The 17,046-nt window shown below is 36.7% G+C and overlaps 2 protein-coding genes across 3 annotated transcripts in view; one reads left to right on the top strand and one right to left on the bottom strand.

Annotated features, from left to right (window-relative positions):
- The window catches only part of tecrb (trans-2,3-enoyl-CoA reductase b), a 63,049-nt gene extending 60,507 nt beyond the window's left edge, over positions 1–2,542 (top strand). For both annotated transcript variants that reach the window (XM_088932072.1, XM_088932071.1), the window contains one exon: positions 109–2,542. In XM_088932072.1, the coding sequence (XP_088788198.1) occupies positions 109–282 (174 nt within the window). In that variant the 3' untranslated portion in view covers positions 283–2,542. The remainder of the gene's footprint in view (positions 1–108) is intronic.
- A 1,655-nt stretch (positions 2,543–4,197) lies between these two features.
- Positions 4,198–10,948, bottom strand: ndufb7 (NADH:ubiquinone oxidoreductase subunit B7). The gene is made up of 3 exons (XM_088932793.1): positions 10,699–10,948; positions 6,033–6,201; positions 4,198–4,365 (listed from the first exon to the last, which is right to left on the bottom strand). The coding sequence occupies exons 1-3, from the start codon at positions 10,808–10,810 to the stop codon at positions 4,281–4,283; spliced, it is 366 nt and encodes a 121-aa protein (XP_088788919.1). The 5' UTR covers positions 10,811–10,948; the 3' UTR covers positions 4,198–4,280.
- Positions 10,949–17,046: the final 6,098 nt, after the last annotated feature.

Below are 17,046 nucleotides of genomic sequence, written 5' to 3' on the forward strand. Positions count from 1 at the left end.
GAAAAACTTTAGCGCATGTCTAGTATGAGGGCAGATCTAAATGTTCTTTAAAGCATTTTTCATGTAAAGTTGAAGGGGATGTGTGCTTATGTCGGATTCTCTTGGCAGCTGGGTTCCTGGGTGGGCTTCACGGTGATGACCCAGTGTCTGCCAGTGGCCTTCTTCACTCTGGTGGGTTTCATCCAGATGACCGTGTGGGCCAAGGGGAAGCACCGCAGCTACCTGAAGGAGTTTCGGGACTACCCTCCTCTGCGCTCCCCTATTATGCCTTTCCTACTGTGAGCTACTGTAGATCACCTCACATTACCATTGGGAACTGGCCAGGAAAGGAGCTTGGAATCAGAAAGAGGGAGGTCTAAACAGAGAGAAAAAAATCTTTACAGTAATATTCGTCATAATGCAACTCAAAAGACTTTTGAAGTAGCTAGTGGTGTGTGGTAGAAAGGAGATTGTTGCTGCCATTCAAATTACAGCTTTGTTTCTGTTTAGTCTTCCTGTAATTTTTTTGTGATAACATTGTCTCAGTATTGTATACCTAAAATGAATGCTAGAAAAAATTCCTTTAGTTTTTTCAGTGAGAATCCTGATGCAGTTTCTCCTTCCTGCTGACATGTTAAGTATGAAAAAGCACTTGATTTGTGGTAAAAAATGCAAATGTGTAATAATGCTGCTCTTATTCCTGAAGACACAAAGGTTTTGTGGTGAGATCCACACATTTTCACATGTCCCACATAATGATAATTCATTATTGGTTAATGTGTGTCAGGATTTCAAGATCAACTGCAGAAAAAAAGTTATTTTCAAATACTTGTACCTAAACCCAAACCATTTTTTTTCATTCACTTAAAACCTTCCAACCAGATTTTATTGATTCTTCCAGTAATCATTGTTCTACAACAAAAACATTTTAGTTAGTCTATTTATGGATTGTAATAGAAAGTGTGAAAAGAAAGGTACTTGTATCAAGTTTGATGACACTGATGAGAGTGGTATGGGGTAGTATTACTCTCTAGGGATATGCTTTTTAGAGTGCAGAACCCCTGTTTTCATAAATGTTTGAGAAATATGGGGTGTTTAGAATCTGGAGAATTAAGATGAGTGCTACATCCCTGTAACCTCCTGAGGAGTCACGTAGAAGGAAGATAAGAGTATGACACTACAGAAAGGGTAAAAGTGGATTTGTTTGTAATAAAAAATTAACTGAATTGTTCTTTTTGACTCACTTTTAAAAATGATTGAGAGCTGCTGAATTTGAAACAATGCTATGTTGCAATTGTAGCAATGTGAGGTTTACAGGATGTCTGTAGCAGAAAGAGAAAGTTACAGGTAAGGATACACAGAACTGAAAGACTTTTAAAATCTTTTTAAAAAGACTTCAGTAACATCTCTATGGCCACCCATCTTTTTGTGTGGCACATAGGAACTAAGCAGAGTAACTAAGAAAGGGAGTTGTTGGATTATAACCATAAATTCTTCTTGGCATCTCGACTGGAGTCTTGACTTAGGAGCATGGGTTTAATTATTTGTACAAAAATGTTTTCTACAGTTTCAAACGGAAATGCCTTGGCTTACATATTTCAGCAATGTGTATTAGAAATCTATTGAATAAGGTATTGAGCAGAAGTAACAGTTTGAACAAGTTTTGTAAATATGTGCAGATCAGTCCTGTTCTCCTAGTAGCACAGGGATCTATTGAGGTAATGGTATATATGCAGAAATATGATGTTCATGTGCTAAATGCTAATTTTTTGCTCCTCAAGGCAGGTATGCATTGCCTGCCACTGAGAAAGTATACTCATTTGACTGGGGGTTCTTAATACTTTGTCCAGTGACTGAATATGAATATTAACAAAATAGTGTCAGTACCATACATATTATGTTGTTCTTCTTAGAGCTTCGTCTTTGTACAGGCTGGATTCCAGTTTTTCATTTGCATGACATCAGACATCACTTCTGTTTACTGTAGGTCAATCCATTCAAAACTAGAAGTCTGGATTAAATCTGTCGAAGCTCAGTGCTAGTAGTACAGTGAATGTTAAAAAATGCATTTTAATTTCTAAAGCTCTACAGTAGCCACCATTAGCATTGTAAAGGATCTTCTGAGGCTTTTGAGTTGCATTATAATGTTTTTTGATGATTACATTTGGATAGTCCATCAAAATGAACAAAAATCTACAACCTATAGTTAAGAGAATGATGTCTTTTCTTGTCTTCTGTGTTTTCATATTACTGCTAACGAAGTGCAGCGAAGTACTCTAGTCTTGTGGCAACCGACTTGTCTGTAATGCTGTCTAACTCCTGGTCTTAAATTTGAAAGAACTCATTCTCTGTCTTCTAATTAAACTCAGTCTTGTTAATACAACAGAATTAGAAATGAGGTTGAAAAAATCACATGTGAATTGCTCTGTAATATGCTGATGTACTAATGAGACAAATTTATAAAATGTTAATTTGCGATTGTCTTTTTCATTTGATCTGTCACTCATTTTCTCGTATGTGAATGATTGTTTACAGAACAGTCTAAATAAATAGAATGCAGACATCTGCTGGCCTTGGTTGTCTTTTTTAGTCATTTTTTTTGCCTTCTGAATGGTTTGTCTTGTAAGCTGTAATGGACAAATAAAAGATACCAGTCCTTGCTTGTTCTTAAAAACAAGTCCATGTTTGAGTCACTTTTGTTCCTAGGTCATTTTTTAATTTCTTGAAACACCCACAAGTGCTTGAGGAGAAATTACTGTGAATTTGAAAAGACCAATAATAATTTAACAGCAATTTATTTTTGCATTCCTGTTTAATTTCAAAGGTATCCAAGTGGGCTTCTGGATTATAAAATATTTTGTTTGTTACTGTGCTTTATAGAAGTTCTTTACAGAGCCCTTCAAAAGTATTGGGGTAGCACAAACAAAAGTATTTTACTGTGAAAGCAATTGGTATTTGTGATAATGAGATTAATATGAATGATAAGTACAATACACATGATAATTTTGGATAATAAATACATTTGACCATATTAGAACAGAGTGTTCAACCCAGTAATTTCAAGTGACCAAAACCTAGCTTTATGGGGCAATTTAAGCTGCTCTCCCAAGCCTTTGCTGCAGCCATTTTGGCCATGTCAATCTCCAGATTGAAATCCAATTGATAAGATAAGATCACTTTATTAGGAATTTGTCTTTTCGCATACCCCAGCTTGCTCTCTTTATGAGACACACAGAGAGAGGGAGAGAGAGGCTTGGGGACAGAGCACAGTGTCAGCCATTGTACAGTGCCCCTGGAGCATCTGGGGTTAAGGGCCTTGCTTAGGAGCCCAACAGAGTAGGATTCTTCTGCCGGCCGTGGGATTTGAACCGGCAACCTTCCAGCCACAGGCACAGATCCTTAGCCACAGAGCCACCGTTCCACCCCAATGAAGAAATTATTGGTTGCATTTGCTGTATTTTTTATCATGTTCCTTGGTAAAGCTCTGCTTAAGAACCCAGAAGTCCTTTCTTCTACCAAAACAAAGTTTCCGTAAATTCATTCTGTGGCTGCCATCATTAGTTACATTATAAAGAGGAATAAATAAGAATGAGTGAGCCAGTTTCAGAGGTGGTCATGCATGCCCAGGACATGACATTACCAATTCACTATTCATTTGACTGCATGGTATTTTTATATTGTACTAGCTGCGAAAAAAAGATTCTAGGAGTAACAGAACTAATTCATGCAGCACTTTTAATGCCAAAGCATTCCAAACTATAAGGGAACAGCCTTCTGCCAGCAGCTTGACTACATAGCACAGTCGCTGGAGATATTGAGGAATGACTTAAGTCAGTGACTCAATATACAATATGGAAACCCATCGGGAGAGATTAAAACACACCAGAATTGGAATTTAAGCTTTGTAACCAGGTTTCAGCACCCTTATTTGACAGCGTCATGCGACATTTAATGAACATGAGCAGTCACATATTTAGTCCTAACATCATATGTGGAAAAAAGGCATCTTTCACAGTGTCCCCATTCCTACAGTTAGGGACCAACCCTACTTCCAGGAGCAACCTGTTTTTTTTTTACTATTTTTCTCCTTTACAAACCCAAACCAGAGCAGGCTGGTTATGTGCAGGCTTTGAAAATCCTTTACAGAAACAATAAATGTCCTGATAACCATTTGACTTTAACTTTGAAAAACAAAAGGGAAGAAGGTAGAGAACCAACTAGATTAATTATGATTTTATTTTCGATGTACAGAAAAGGGTTCCATTCTCTCACAAGGTGAGGCAGCTCTGCTGAAGCTGGGATCATGCAGCCTTGGTCTCTTCCAGCCTCTTCTTCCTCATCAGCAAACGCCGCTCTCGCTCATACTCTTTTAACCTCATCACATAGCTGGAGATGAGGAGGCAAGATGGAAACAAGTGTGTGAGTTTAATAAATGCATAGACAGCTTTTAGTGCTTTCATCTCCATTGTAGAATTTGCATCCCTTATATGAACACCAGAACAGGGTATAATGAAAAGAATCCTTTATCCAGCATTTGCATCTTTAAACTTGGTATTTATTTGTAAACCAGATAGCACAGTGTTTTCCCATCACAAGGTAATAGTTCCAGTGATTTCAGGATTAAATGTCCTATCCAGGGTATAGATTAGAGTTCAAACTAGAAATTCTTCTGTTTCAAAAACAAATGATTGCCATAAGTAATCTACTTCAGCCTGTTAACTCAGTTCACTTACACATTGTCATATTGTGCTTGTGTCATACGATAGGAGCAACATCAAAAATGAAATCATTTTGTCTTCTATCATTTTTTATTATGAAAAAGTTATTGGCAAATACTAGTAAATGATATAGAATTCTTTTTACTTCTCAAAAGCAATCAATTTTGTTTTAAAATTAACAGAACATCACTTGGAAATTTGTTCAAGAAAGAACAAGTTGCCAGGACCATGACATTGTCATGAGCAATGAAACGAGCTGTATTAAGCTAATCAGATAACATAAGACTTCAGTAATAATAAAAGGAATAAATGTATGATTAGGATTTAAGACTAAATAATCCCTCCTTTACACTGTGACTTTTTCAGAATTATGCTGAATAAAATTAGAAGATAGATCCATTAGTTACCATCTATAAAGGAAAAAAACAATGACAAGATGTGCATATTAACATAGGTGGAAGAAAGTTCTTATTCTAGACTTTTCTTTTTTAAAAGAACACAAAGTTAAATCAAATTATTTTCTTAGGCTTTTGGTACAAAGCTATATAAAGCAGCTATAGGGCATCTGGAATTTGTAGGCTGAATACACTACTGCAGGCAAAACTAGTTTTTAACCAGACAGCCTAATTCCGTTCTGTACCAAAAACAGACATGACAAAAATGTTTCAGAAATCTAAGCTTTGTCTTTATGATGTTAGCAGATAAGGTCCTTTGATGTCAGAAACTACTTCTGACTTTTCTACAAAAGCAAGATAAAAGAGAAAAACAAAAAAATCCTTTTACAATTGATTACAGTAAGTAGTGCAACAAACAGTCAACTGCAACACAAAACACAATAAGATAAATTTCCCCTTATTTTTTACTTTTACGTACCCTGTGAATTTTGAGAGCACTGTAGAAAGAAGGTCTATTGAACACACTGAACACAAGGTCACATTGAAGTCAATGCTTTGGTTAAAAGTCGCCATATTTAATAAAGCTGGGTGGCAAGATTAGCAGTGCTGGAGCTCTGGATTCAATTACTGTATGAAGTTTGTATGCTCTGCCTGTGTTTGCGTGAGTTTTCCTCCACAGTCCAAAGTCATACTGGCAGGTTGACTGACTTTTATAAATATCGGCCTTGGTGTGAGCATGTGTGTGTTTGGGTCTGCGTGTGCCTTGTAATGGACTGGCGTCCTGTCAAGGGTGTATCCCGCCTTATGCCCAGTGCTTCCCGGGATAGTGCAGACCGTGGACTGGTTAATTCCAAGACCTAACTGCTACTCATCACTCTCTGGAAGGCAAAGCAAGATTGAAGAACAATTCCATGCAAGAAAATGGGAAGCGAGGACTCACTCTTGGTGTTCACAGTAATCCCAGTCATAGCGCTCTTGCTTGCAGGCCAGGAAGTTGGGCCAGTAGTCTCGATTGCACTTCATCAGCTTGATGAGGTAGTGAGCACAGTAATCACGCTGCGATAGAGGCAGCTGGGCATCGTCCATCTGCTGCTGTGTGGCTACCATCACTGTTGGGCACAAAAAAGGAATTAGGCTACCTCCCAACACTACATAGGATGAATTCAGGGTCTGTTGCTGATGTTGTAAACATGTGAACCTATGCAGTAGGGGTATACAGAATTCAAGATATTATCAAATACTGTTTCCAGGTCTTTTCTTAATCTAGATCTAGTCAAAGATATGTTTTTAAACAGAATCCAAATATGATATTTTCCTTAATAGTTTCAGTTCAGTTTATTTTTTCCATTTGCACAAGTGCAATGAAATGCTTATAAATGCTTATTTACCTTAATATAACTTAAACGTAATGTAACCAAGCAACTCTAGAAACAGTAATGCAAAGATACACTAGTGTGGTACAAAATAAACCTAATGACATTAATTCAGTCCAGATATTAACCTTGACTATTATCGTCAGCCCATAATTTGAACCTAGTTAAGCTTTTTTAACCTATCAAATGATAGTCAAATATGTTTACTCTCAATCCGGTCCTATTCAAATAAAAGTTCAACAGTTTGAAAGATGAACAGACTGATTACAGCAGTCATTAATGGAAGCAGAGGAAATTTAAGACACTACTTTAAGACATTAATGTAAAAAGCAGAACAGGAACATGCATTCAGCTCTGATGAGCATTTTCTTACATTAAAGGCATAGCCGAAATTGGTACAATGTCTGTAACATACTGTACACTACCTCATTAATAAGTAGAGATCACTTTCTCAAGATTTCAAATCTGTCCCTAAACCATGATGTAGAGGAAAGACAGCAGCTTATCAATAGGCATTTTATAGCCATTTAGCTTTAAAATTTAACTGGTACAAATAATATGTAGTCAACATGTAGTGTTTTTAAGTAAAACACTAGAAGTTAAGAAATCTAGTTAACAAAAGGACTGAAAGGAAACTTTAACACACTCAGGATACCCACACTGTGCAGTAATAGTCAGATCAGGTCTAATTTGGATGGTTCATTTTTTTGGCTGCTGTCACATCATCCACATGGGTGCTGCACATTGGTAGTGGTGGAGGAGAGTCTCTAATACCTGTAAAACCCTTTGAGTAGAGTGTCCAGAAAAGTGTTACATTATTGTTGTCATTATTTTATTATTTTTTCAAAGTATGTCCCACATGGTAATTAAACACATTACATGAACACATATAGTATTCCATAATCCCAAATAAGACTTGGGTGCCTGGTACTATAATGTACTTTGATGGACTTGCAGATGGCCTATCTTATAACTGCTGTAATGAGAGAAACACAAGTTTTAATTTCTAAAATACAACATTGAATTTTTTAAATTAGAACAACTAAATAATGTGCTTGGGACCAGAATGGTCTCCTTCACCCCATGATAAGAGTATAGAAATTCTAGGACACATCTCACACAGTTTAGGGAAAAAATAATAATAATAATAATAATAATAATAATAATAATGATGCTGAGCACACAATTGGAGCACTGTAATTCCATTATGTTATTTTTATGTATGTTGTTTCACAAACAGACAGGAAACACTAGACTCTGTACCTGCTTTGGTCTGTTCAGATTTTTCAGTTCCTTATTGGATTCATGTGATGTCATTGTGCATTAGGATGTCAATGGACATCTTTGCTTTAGAGGGCCTTTTGATGACGGATTGTGTTTAATATTTTGTGATCTCATGTTTGCAATGTACCATGTACCAGACAGCTTAGTTGAAATGAAAACTAAGACACTGAAGTTAGGCCTATTAGACCCTGACCCAGGTCTTTTGTAGCCTGAGCTCTAACTTTACATGTTAATGATGGAATCCCTTTGGAAGATTTTAATTTTGACTGTTTATTCGTTCTCACACTTTTTAAACTGCAGAAGCTATAATGGCACAAATACTTATTTCACAAAAGCACTACCCCCCCCCCACAAGCACCATTTATAACTAATCATTTTTATCTTATTCACTTTCTAAATGAGTTGTCATCAAATCATGAATCACAACCATTTTGAAGCACATGCTGTGTGTGTGTGGCAATGATCCCAATGTTTCTCAGGGTTAGTGAACAAATGAAAAAATGGTCTCAGATCAAATCACTTAGTAGACTGACATGTTATGCGCTATAGCATCTAACTCTGGAGTTAACAATCCTTGTCCTGCAAGCAAATAACTGCTGATTTGTGTTCCAGCCAAGCATTCAGTTACACAATTGAATCTTTAATTGACTCAATAATATAGACAAAAGATTCAAATTGATTGTTTTCATCTCTTAAACATGTTGGAGGTCACCTTTTAAGCGATTTGATTTCGAATCAAATCCCAAACTTTCTGAAAAAATTGCAACTATTCCAGGCAAGAAACTTATTTCAATTAAGGATTGAATTAGGTAATTAAGTTGGGCTCGAAAGAAAACTTGCTGGTGTTGTGATCCTGCAGGACCCGGACCCCCCGATTCCAAAAGCCATCGGATTTTAAGACTTTGTTAGTCTGTCTCTGCACAGATAGACGCAACTAACACCGACGAGAACATTTAAAACGGATTAAAAGGTTTATTTCATTGTGATTTTTAACTGATGAAGCACCTACTTTTGAGGTCTTTTTAAAATTTATTGAAATCATGTTTTTTGGAAATTATTTCAGTATGACCAAACGAGGCTGAAGTTGGCTTCTTATTCGCGTTTTTTGTTCTACCTTAAATGCTGCTCCTGTGATGTTATGTCGCCTTTCGCCTGTAGATGGCTCTCTACAGTCTTTTTTAAATGTACTAATGGATTACTGTACATATCCTCAGTAAAGGGGAATATTTAAGTAAATAGTGACTGTCCAAATTGCATTTTTGTATGAAACATTTCAGAAAATTGAAAACCAATTTTAAAAACTCACAATAACACAAACTGGCATGTTAGACAATGAGTAAATAAGACAAAGGCAAAACATGAATTCACTGGCACTTTCTGCACATTTACCAAGACCTTGCCTTCTCGTCATTTAAAGTCTCAAATTATTGCATTTAACAAAACATTTTAATATAGCAGTATTAAATGGGACATTTAGAACATGGCATATGAGAATATAGAGTTAACCGAGGATGAGCAAAGGGTGATGGCACTTTCTGCTTATTGCTATGAACCTACCCCCAGTTATAAAAACCATCTCAAAATTCTGACACTGAGATATGAGAGACAATGTAAAAGACTATCAAAATCCTGAACTTCAGGAAATTTTACTGTACCATTTTTTAAATATTACCCTGCAGATAATTATCTTTTTATCTTTGCTGACTGCAGTTTATCTTTGATGACAACATTAAAAAAGTTAAGGAATTTTTATGGGTAACAGCTCCACATCATATTCCTTTTATAGCTAACCTCATCAGATCCCTCAACTCCCAGCTCTACCAGTTTCTCACTTCTCAACACCCCTCCCACCAATCCTAACCTTGTTACTATACTCCCTGCCCTTTTCCTTTCACAGGATGAGCGATCTCTTCTCAGCAAAGGCCTCAGTTTTGTACTAGTCCCCAAAAAGCTGGACATCCCGCAAAACCAAGTCAACCTCATCTGCTTTTACCAAAAGATAATCTTTGCTGACTTCCCTATCTTTCTTACACCTGAAGAAGGCTTTACAGCCAAAAAGTTGTTTCCTTTTTTATCTTTTCAGCATGGAATAAACCTTTACTTGTTCCTTTGTAGCCTACGCATGCTGACACAGCTACCCACCTGCTATATAGCATTCCTATAATCTTTGAATGACCACTGTGGGCAATTTTTCCTTGATTATTTATTCTGGCATTGAAACATATTAATGTCATACCGAAGTGTCATAATCACTGAAAAAAGATGTTTTTCATTCAGAAAGCAAGACAATGACAAATCACTATGAATTGCAGTTAGCCTGTCCTGATCCAGGTTTTCTATATACTTTAACATGCCATGTGCAGAATGTCACAACGCAGAAATTCAACAGTGAATTGTCGTAATTACAAATGTACATGATGAGTGATTTTGTCTCTCTTACCTTAGTGTCGCAATATTAAGATGTTTTGGTCATGAGGAAGGAGGGACAAAGCAAATCAGCAGAAGATGGGGTATTTTGTTGACTATAAATCCTCACATGCCATGTTCAGAGGGTCATATTTAAAAAATGGTACAGTAAAATTTATTGTACTTCAGGACTTTGACAGTCTGTCACATTGTCTCTCACATCTTGGTGTCAGAATTGTGAGAATTTTATCATCAGGAGGGAGGGTCATAGCAATTCAGCAGAAAGTGCAATTACAATTTGCCAGTGTAAATTCGTGTCTACAGTATTCGGATTAGTACTGACCGAAGAGAGCCATCTACAGGCGAAAGGCGATATAACATCACAGCAGCAGCATTTAAGGTGGAACGAAAAACGCGAATAAGAAGCCGACTTCAGCCTCGTTATGACCAAATAACCTTCAAACTATAAAAAGAAAAATAGCATCCGATTCGTAAGAGTGGAAGCACACAAAGCTATATATGAAGACCTTAAATTAATATTACCTCGCTCTTTCCTATTGAGAAATCCAAAGTCAGGGGCAAACCCTGCAGGTTTCAGGGGGTCCGGTTCGGTGTCTGGACTGGTCACATAACGGCGGACAAGGTGCGCTCCCATAGCGGCATAGAGCTTCTTACTCCTTTGGTATACAATTGAAATCAAATGCAAAACGTTCTACAACCCGGTTTGTGTGAAAGTATATTGACAGGTCACCTCCTCCTCCACTGTATCTCCAAAAAAAAGAGCGACTTCCGCTTCCGGTGCAGGCAGGAATCAATTCAGAAGTGCTTTCAATAAATTGTTCCCCTGCATGTGCCCTACCATCAGGTAATATGGTTCCTCTACGTTATTTGGAGTCAAATACGTAAATGACCAAGTAAAGGTTCATTTCTACTGGAAATTAAAATAATAGAGAATTAAGGTTTCGCCTGTTGAGACTTATTCAGTTATTTGTAATATATTTAAAGTAGTTTATTTGACTAATTTAAATTTCTTAGTTTTTATGTTTCTTATATTTTTTCAGTTACAATTTATGCTATAAAACTGATACCATACAATGTTAAGACATTAAACATATTTGCATAGTGAACTCTGTTAAGAACTTTGAAAATATGGTACTAAAAATAATTTTAATACACATTATTTAACAAAGCAAATTAATCCATCCATCCATTTTCTATCAACTTTATCCATTACAGGGTGTCATCCCAGCAAGCAACGGGTGCAAGGCAGGAATGTGGGAGAAAACCCAGGGCAAAACATATAAACTCATTGCAGATAGCAACCCAGGAATTTAATGCAGAGTTCTATCACTTCAAGGCTGCAATAACAACGGTGCCACCATGCAATCCTTAATTAATTCATAATTTTATTTTAAATTGAGGAATGAATTATTTTTGTGCAAGTGTGCCCATCATGAATAACAATAGATAACTGCAGTTGTGAACATTAGATTTGCCATTGTTGCTCCTGATAAGACAATGTTAAATCAACAGAAAATTACGATCAATAATGAAAACCCACAGATAGTTCCATCATGTGGAAACCGTTTTATTTTGCAAAAACATAAACACCTATGGACATTCATTCTGTCAAAATGTACAACACGTGCAGTCCTGTTTCAATTCAGCATGTGTCTCTTTTGTTGATGTTCCTTAAGTAATCTGCTGAAATGATTCTGTTAATAACATTCAGAAATTTGAATACTTGTATCAAATCTCTTTCCAGTATTCATTGTTCAAGACTAAATAGTTTTTACTTTTTTAGCTTACATGTGCTTCCCATGAGTACCTCTTTCATAATATGCTGAACATAACTAAACACAGTATTTTATGTCAATTGCACATAATTTCTAGCAGTGTTTGTATGGTAAAAAAAAGCAATTTACACCCACCAAAATAGGTATTAACGTCTTGCAGCCTGATCTCATCTAATACCAGAAAACAAAGTCTTTTGGGGTCTTTTTTTATTATGGACTGGACCATAATAAAGTACTGCAATAGGAGATCTCTAAGGAAAACAGATTTGCTGCTGCAAGCAGCTCTGTTGGAGCAGAATTGCAAAACCATAGTTATGGTGAAATGGGACATAATTTTATAAGTTACAGCGATGATCTCAGTACATGTTTATATGTTTAGAGAGACCCAGACGTGTTTGTGTCTGTGTGTGCTCTCATAGACTGGTGTCATATTTAGTGTATATCCTACCTTGTGCCAGTTGCTTGCCAGGATAGGCTCCAGCTCCCTTTCGGCCATGAAGTGGATAAGGTGGATAGAAAATGGATGGATAGTATTCTTGCACTGGCAAATGAAAGGAGTGTAAGTTTGGCATACCTAGAAGAGTTCTCTTTGATGCAAGATCCTCACATTAGCGGAGAGATGGAGTGAATGGAAAGCTGATTTCACAATCCGCTGAGCTGGAGCAAAGTACCTGAGAGTTATAATTAACAAGTACATTACCCATACTGTGTGTACCTGTATGCAATGAATACAATGTACTCTGTACTGCATTGTAATTGAATCTTTGAATTACTGGAAATGGAGAAAGTGTTGTTGAAAACTGCTATCCAGGAGGTTTTCTGGTAATAAAAGTATCTTCCTGTTTTCTGTGGAAAAGTACACATTATGATAAGAACACAGGGATATACTTTTTTTAAACAGAGGAATCTTGATCATTTAGTAGTTTAGCATTAGAGTGAGTTTACAGTTTTGTCCAGTCATTGCTGAACTTTTCCCATCAAGGTGGGAAGCCTATTCTAAATACCCACGACTCTTTGTGAAAGATGTTTTTTAATGCATACATTTTTTCTCTTTTAGCTTCCATCGGTGACCCTGTGCCCTTTCAATATTAAGTATATTATAGTCCCTTGATTTGACCTTATCTTGATCTAACCTGTCTGTAGATAAATTTATATAATGTCTGTTGCTTTAAACTATTTCTAAGGCTGTAGTATCCCTTTTGTAGCATGTTGACCAAAACTTAACACAATATTCTGAATAAGTTTTCATGAGTATACTGTTAAACCTGAGCACACCTGCATGGATTTAAATTAAACATTTTGTACTATATACACAAGCATTCTGTTTGACTTTTTAACATTTCACCACAGTGTCTTGATGAGGACACAGAAAAGTCTACATAAACACCCAGATATATTGTGTTAGCAGCTTCCTACCATATATGCAGGACACAATACTTTTCTTGTTAAATTGCAATTCTTTTATAATCGCAATAATTTTCTCTTTTAAGCACAATAAATATTTTTTTTCTCTATGGCAGTAATATGTTAAATTTGCAAATCATAAAAATATTTTAAAAAACAATGAGATAATATAAAGGATCACAGTGGATATAAAAAGTCTACACACCCTTAGTGAAATTGCAGGTTTTTGTGATGTAAAGGCAGAAATCAAGATAAATCATGTCAGACATTTTTCCATCTTTAATGTGACCTTGCAACCAACAAAATTCAAGAGAAAAACAAATAGATAATTATTAGGAAAAATAATTGAAATTAAAAAAACCTACAACACCCTGGTTGCATAAGTGTGCACCCCCCCCCTCCCCCCAACTAATACTTTGGGGAAGCACCTTTTGCATTTATTACAGCAGTAAGTCTTTTTGAATAAGACTCTATCAACTTTGTACACTTGGACTTTGCAATTTTATCCCACTCTTCCTTGCAAAAAAGTTCAAGCTCCTTCATATTGCCAGGGGATCTTCTGTGCACAGCCCTCTTTAGGTCATTCCACAGGTTTTTTATGGGATTGAGGTCTGGGCTCTGACTGGACCATTCCAAGACTTTGATCTTCCTTTTCTGAAGCCATTCCTTGGTTGACTTGGATGTGTGCTTTGGGTCATTTTCATATTGGAAGGTGAAATTCCTCTTCATCTTCATCTTTCTGACAGAGGCTAGCGGGTTTTGTGCCAAAATATCTTGATATTTGGAGCTAGTCATTATTCCACTTATTGATGATAGTCTTCCCAGTGCTCCATGGAACATCCAATGCCTTTGGTATTCTTTTATACCCCTCTTCTGATCGATACCTTTCAACAATAAGATCCCGTAGCTGTTTTGTCAGCTGCTTGTGGACCATGGCTTTCCCAGTAGGATGCAACCATGAAAGTTTCAAGGAAATCCTACAGGAACAGCTGAGTTTTATTTGGGGTTAATCAGAATCACTTTCATTAATGCCAGGTGTATGCTTCTTACCTTTGGACATGATTTTGAATGTGATTGGTTAACTGTGAACACAGCTACAGCCATTATAAAAGGGTGTGCACACTTATGCAACCAGGGTGTTGTAGGTTTTTTAATTTAAATTATTTTTCCTAATAATTATATATTTGTTTTTCTCTTGAATTTTGTTGGTTGCAAGGTCATATTAAAGATGTAAAGATGGAAAAATGTCTGACACGATTTATCTTGATTTCCGGCTTTACATCACTAAAACCTGCAATTTCAATAAGGGTGTGTAGACTTTTTATCCACTGTATATTAACGTAATTAGCTTATCTCAGAATCTAAAATTGATTATATATAATAAACAAATATATTATAACAAATAAATTGATATATCAGGGGCAACAGGCCTTAAACTGATTCCTGCATTGTAATCCCTGCACTGCTTACATTGTTCCCAATAAGTGATTGTGGCTCTTAAGAATCAGTTTCCCCTTTTTGTTATCCAGGTCTCCATCCATGTCTATTATATTACCTTGGACTAAAAAACTACAGTTTTCCACAGATGAATCAGATTCAATCAAAATCAAAGAAAATCAAAAACTTTCTGCAAATCAAAACATACTTTATGGTGACCTATGCTTTATTGTAATCAATTATCTTTGTTTGCTTGTTTGAAGAATTCTAGTAAGTTAGATTCATAGTGGAAAAACAACTGTGTTGTATGTGGATACGAAGAAATCCAAATATATCTTGGATATATAACACATCCACAAACCAATTGTTAAAGCCCTGAAAGTGTGATTCTGCTTTAGAGTTAAATTTTACGATGAAGGGCAAAAATCTAAATGTATTTTTTGTGGTTTATACTGTATGCTTGTAGGTAGTTTTACAGATAATGGAAAGTTCATTGTACTCTTATTCATTATTCTCACTCTTGTCATTATTTGCTTGGATGGTTTTGTAAATTGCAAAATAATATAGTGCAATGTTTGGAAATGTTGAAATCTGGGTCTTGAGCTGATTAATTGAACTATAAAATGCCCAGACACAAGACTAAAAGACTCATGATTAAGGTATTATTTGCAGTACCATTATCATTGGGGAGTGCATCTGATTCAAGTGTCTAAGTGATTACAAGGTGAGACTCAGAAGACTGAATTAATGATAAGAGCAAGTAGTAATGACTCTAATCACTATAACCTAAAAAGATTTATATTAATTTTGTTAATTGGATTCCCCTTGTTATTATTATAAAATTTAATTACATTTCTGGAGAAAGCATCCACACATGCAGACAAAGCACCACCAAATTGCTTTAGCTTATTGTAGTCATACAAATGCCAGTCTGAAGGACACATACGTTAGTCAAATTTACAGCATCTTCTCCATTAACATTAACTCCTTCCTTGGTTCAGTGTATATAGCAACCTTACACAGTGCAGTGCTTCTCACATCCCTACATCCCCCAAACAAACTGACTTGATTTAGTTGGTTCCTTAATATTGTAATGTGAGGATACTAGCACACTGAGTATCAAATGGCTGACAATGGTATTTCACTGTTGGTCTGTCCTTTTGTTGCCTCTTGTTGAAACCTCTTGGTGAAGACCAAAAAGTCATTTTTTATTCAGTTGCACTTCACTATAGTTCCTTTTCCATTCCTCAGTAATCAACACTCCCCACCTCCACCAATGTGCAGCACCCACCTGGATGATGCAATGGCAGCCACAGTGCGCCAGAACGCTCACCACACATCAGCTATCACTGGGAAGGATAACAGAGTGATGAAGCCAATTCATAGATGGGAATTATTAGGAGGCCATGATGGGTTAAGGCCAATGGGAAATTTGGCCAGGATGCCAGGGTAGCACCCTTTTCAGGATATTACCCTTTCCAAGAAGTGCCCTGTGTTTTTTAATGACTGCAGAGAGTCAGGACCTCGGTTTTACTTCTCTTCCAGAGGACGGTGCCCTTTTACAGTATAGTGTCTCTGGCACTATACTGGGACATTAGGACCCACACAGACTGCAGGGTGAGGGCCCCTACTGGCCCCACTGACACCATTTCCAGCAGCAACCTTAGTTTTTCCCAGGAGATCTCCCTTCCAGGTCCTGACCAGGCTTACATCTGCTTAGCTTCAGTGGGTTGCTAGTTGTGAGATGCAGGATATGGTTGCTGGCCAATATTCACTAAAATATTGACTAAAATGTCAATTTTACACAAAGAGATATAATGCATTGGCCTCACACTCATTTTCCAGTCTTCACTTTAATAAGCCCTATAATGACTGTTCTATCTCACACTTCACAAAGTACTAAATCTTGAATAGCAGCTACTAAGTTTACCCATAACTACCTCTCCTGGCTGATCCTGTTTGGCCAGGGACTGTATTCTTACAAACAAAAGTTGCACCCCTGACACAGCAACTGCCAGTTTGTGGTTCTCAACAATGACAACCCAAGGCTCCCCATCAGTCTGCTGATATTAAAGCCAGGGATTACTAAAGGACCAACATGCTATCTGTGTAAGCAACTTGCTTTCCTGGCTCAAAGGATCTTAAACTGAGTATAGGCTAGAGAAGAACAGACACTGACACACAGGCAAGAATGGATAAAAGACAGGAAAACAATTAAAAATAAAAAAACATAGTGAGACTAAAGCAAAGTTGG

Source organism: Atractosteus spatula, chromosome 14, assembly GCF_055471065.1.
Source record: "Atractosteus spatula isolate fAtrSpa1 chromosome 14, fAtrSpa1.hap1, whole genome shotgun sequence".
In the NCBI taxonomy this organism is placed as follows: Eukaryota; Metazoa; Chordata; class Actinopteri; order Semionotiformes; family Lepisosteidae; genus Atractosteus; species Atractosteus spatula.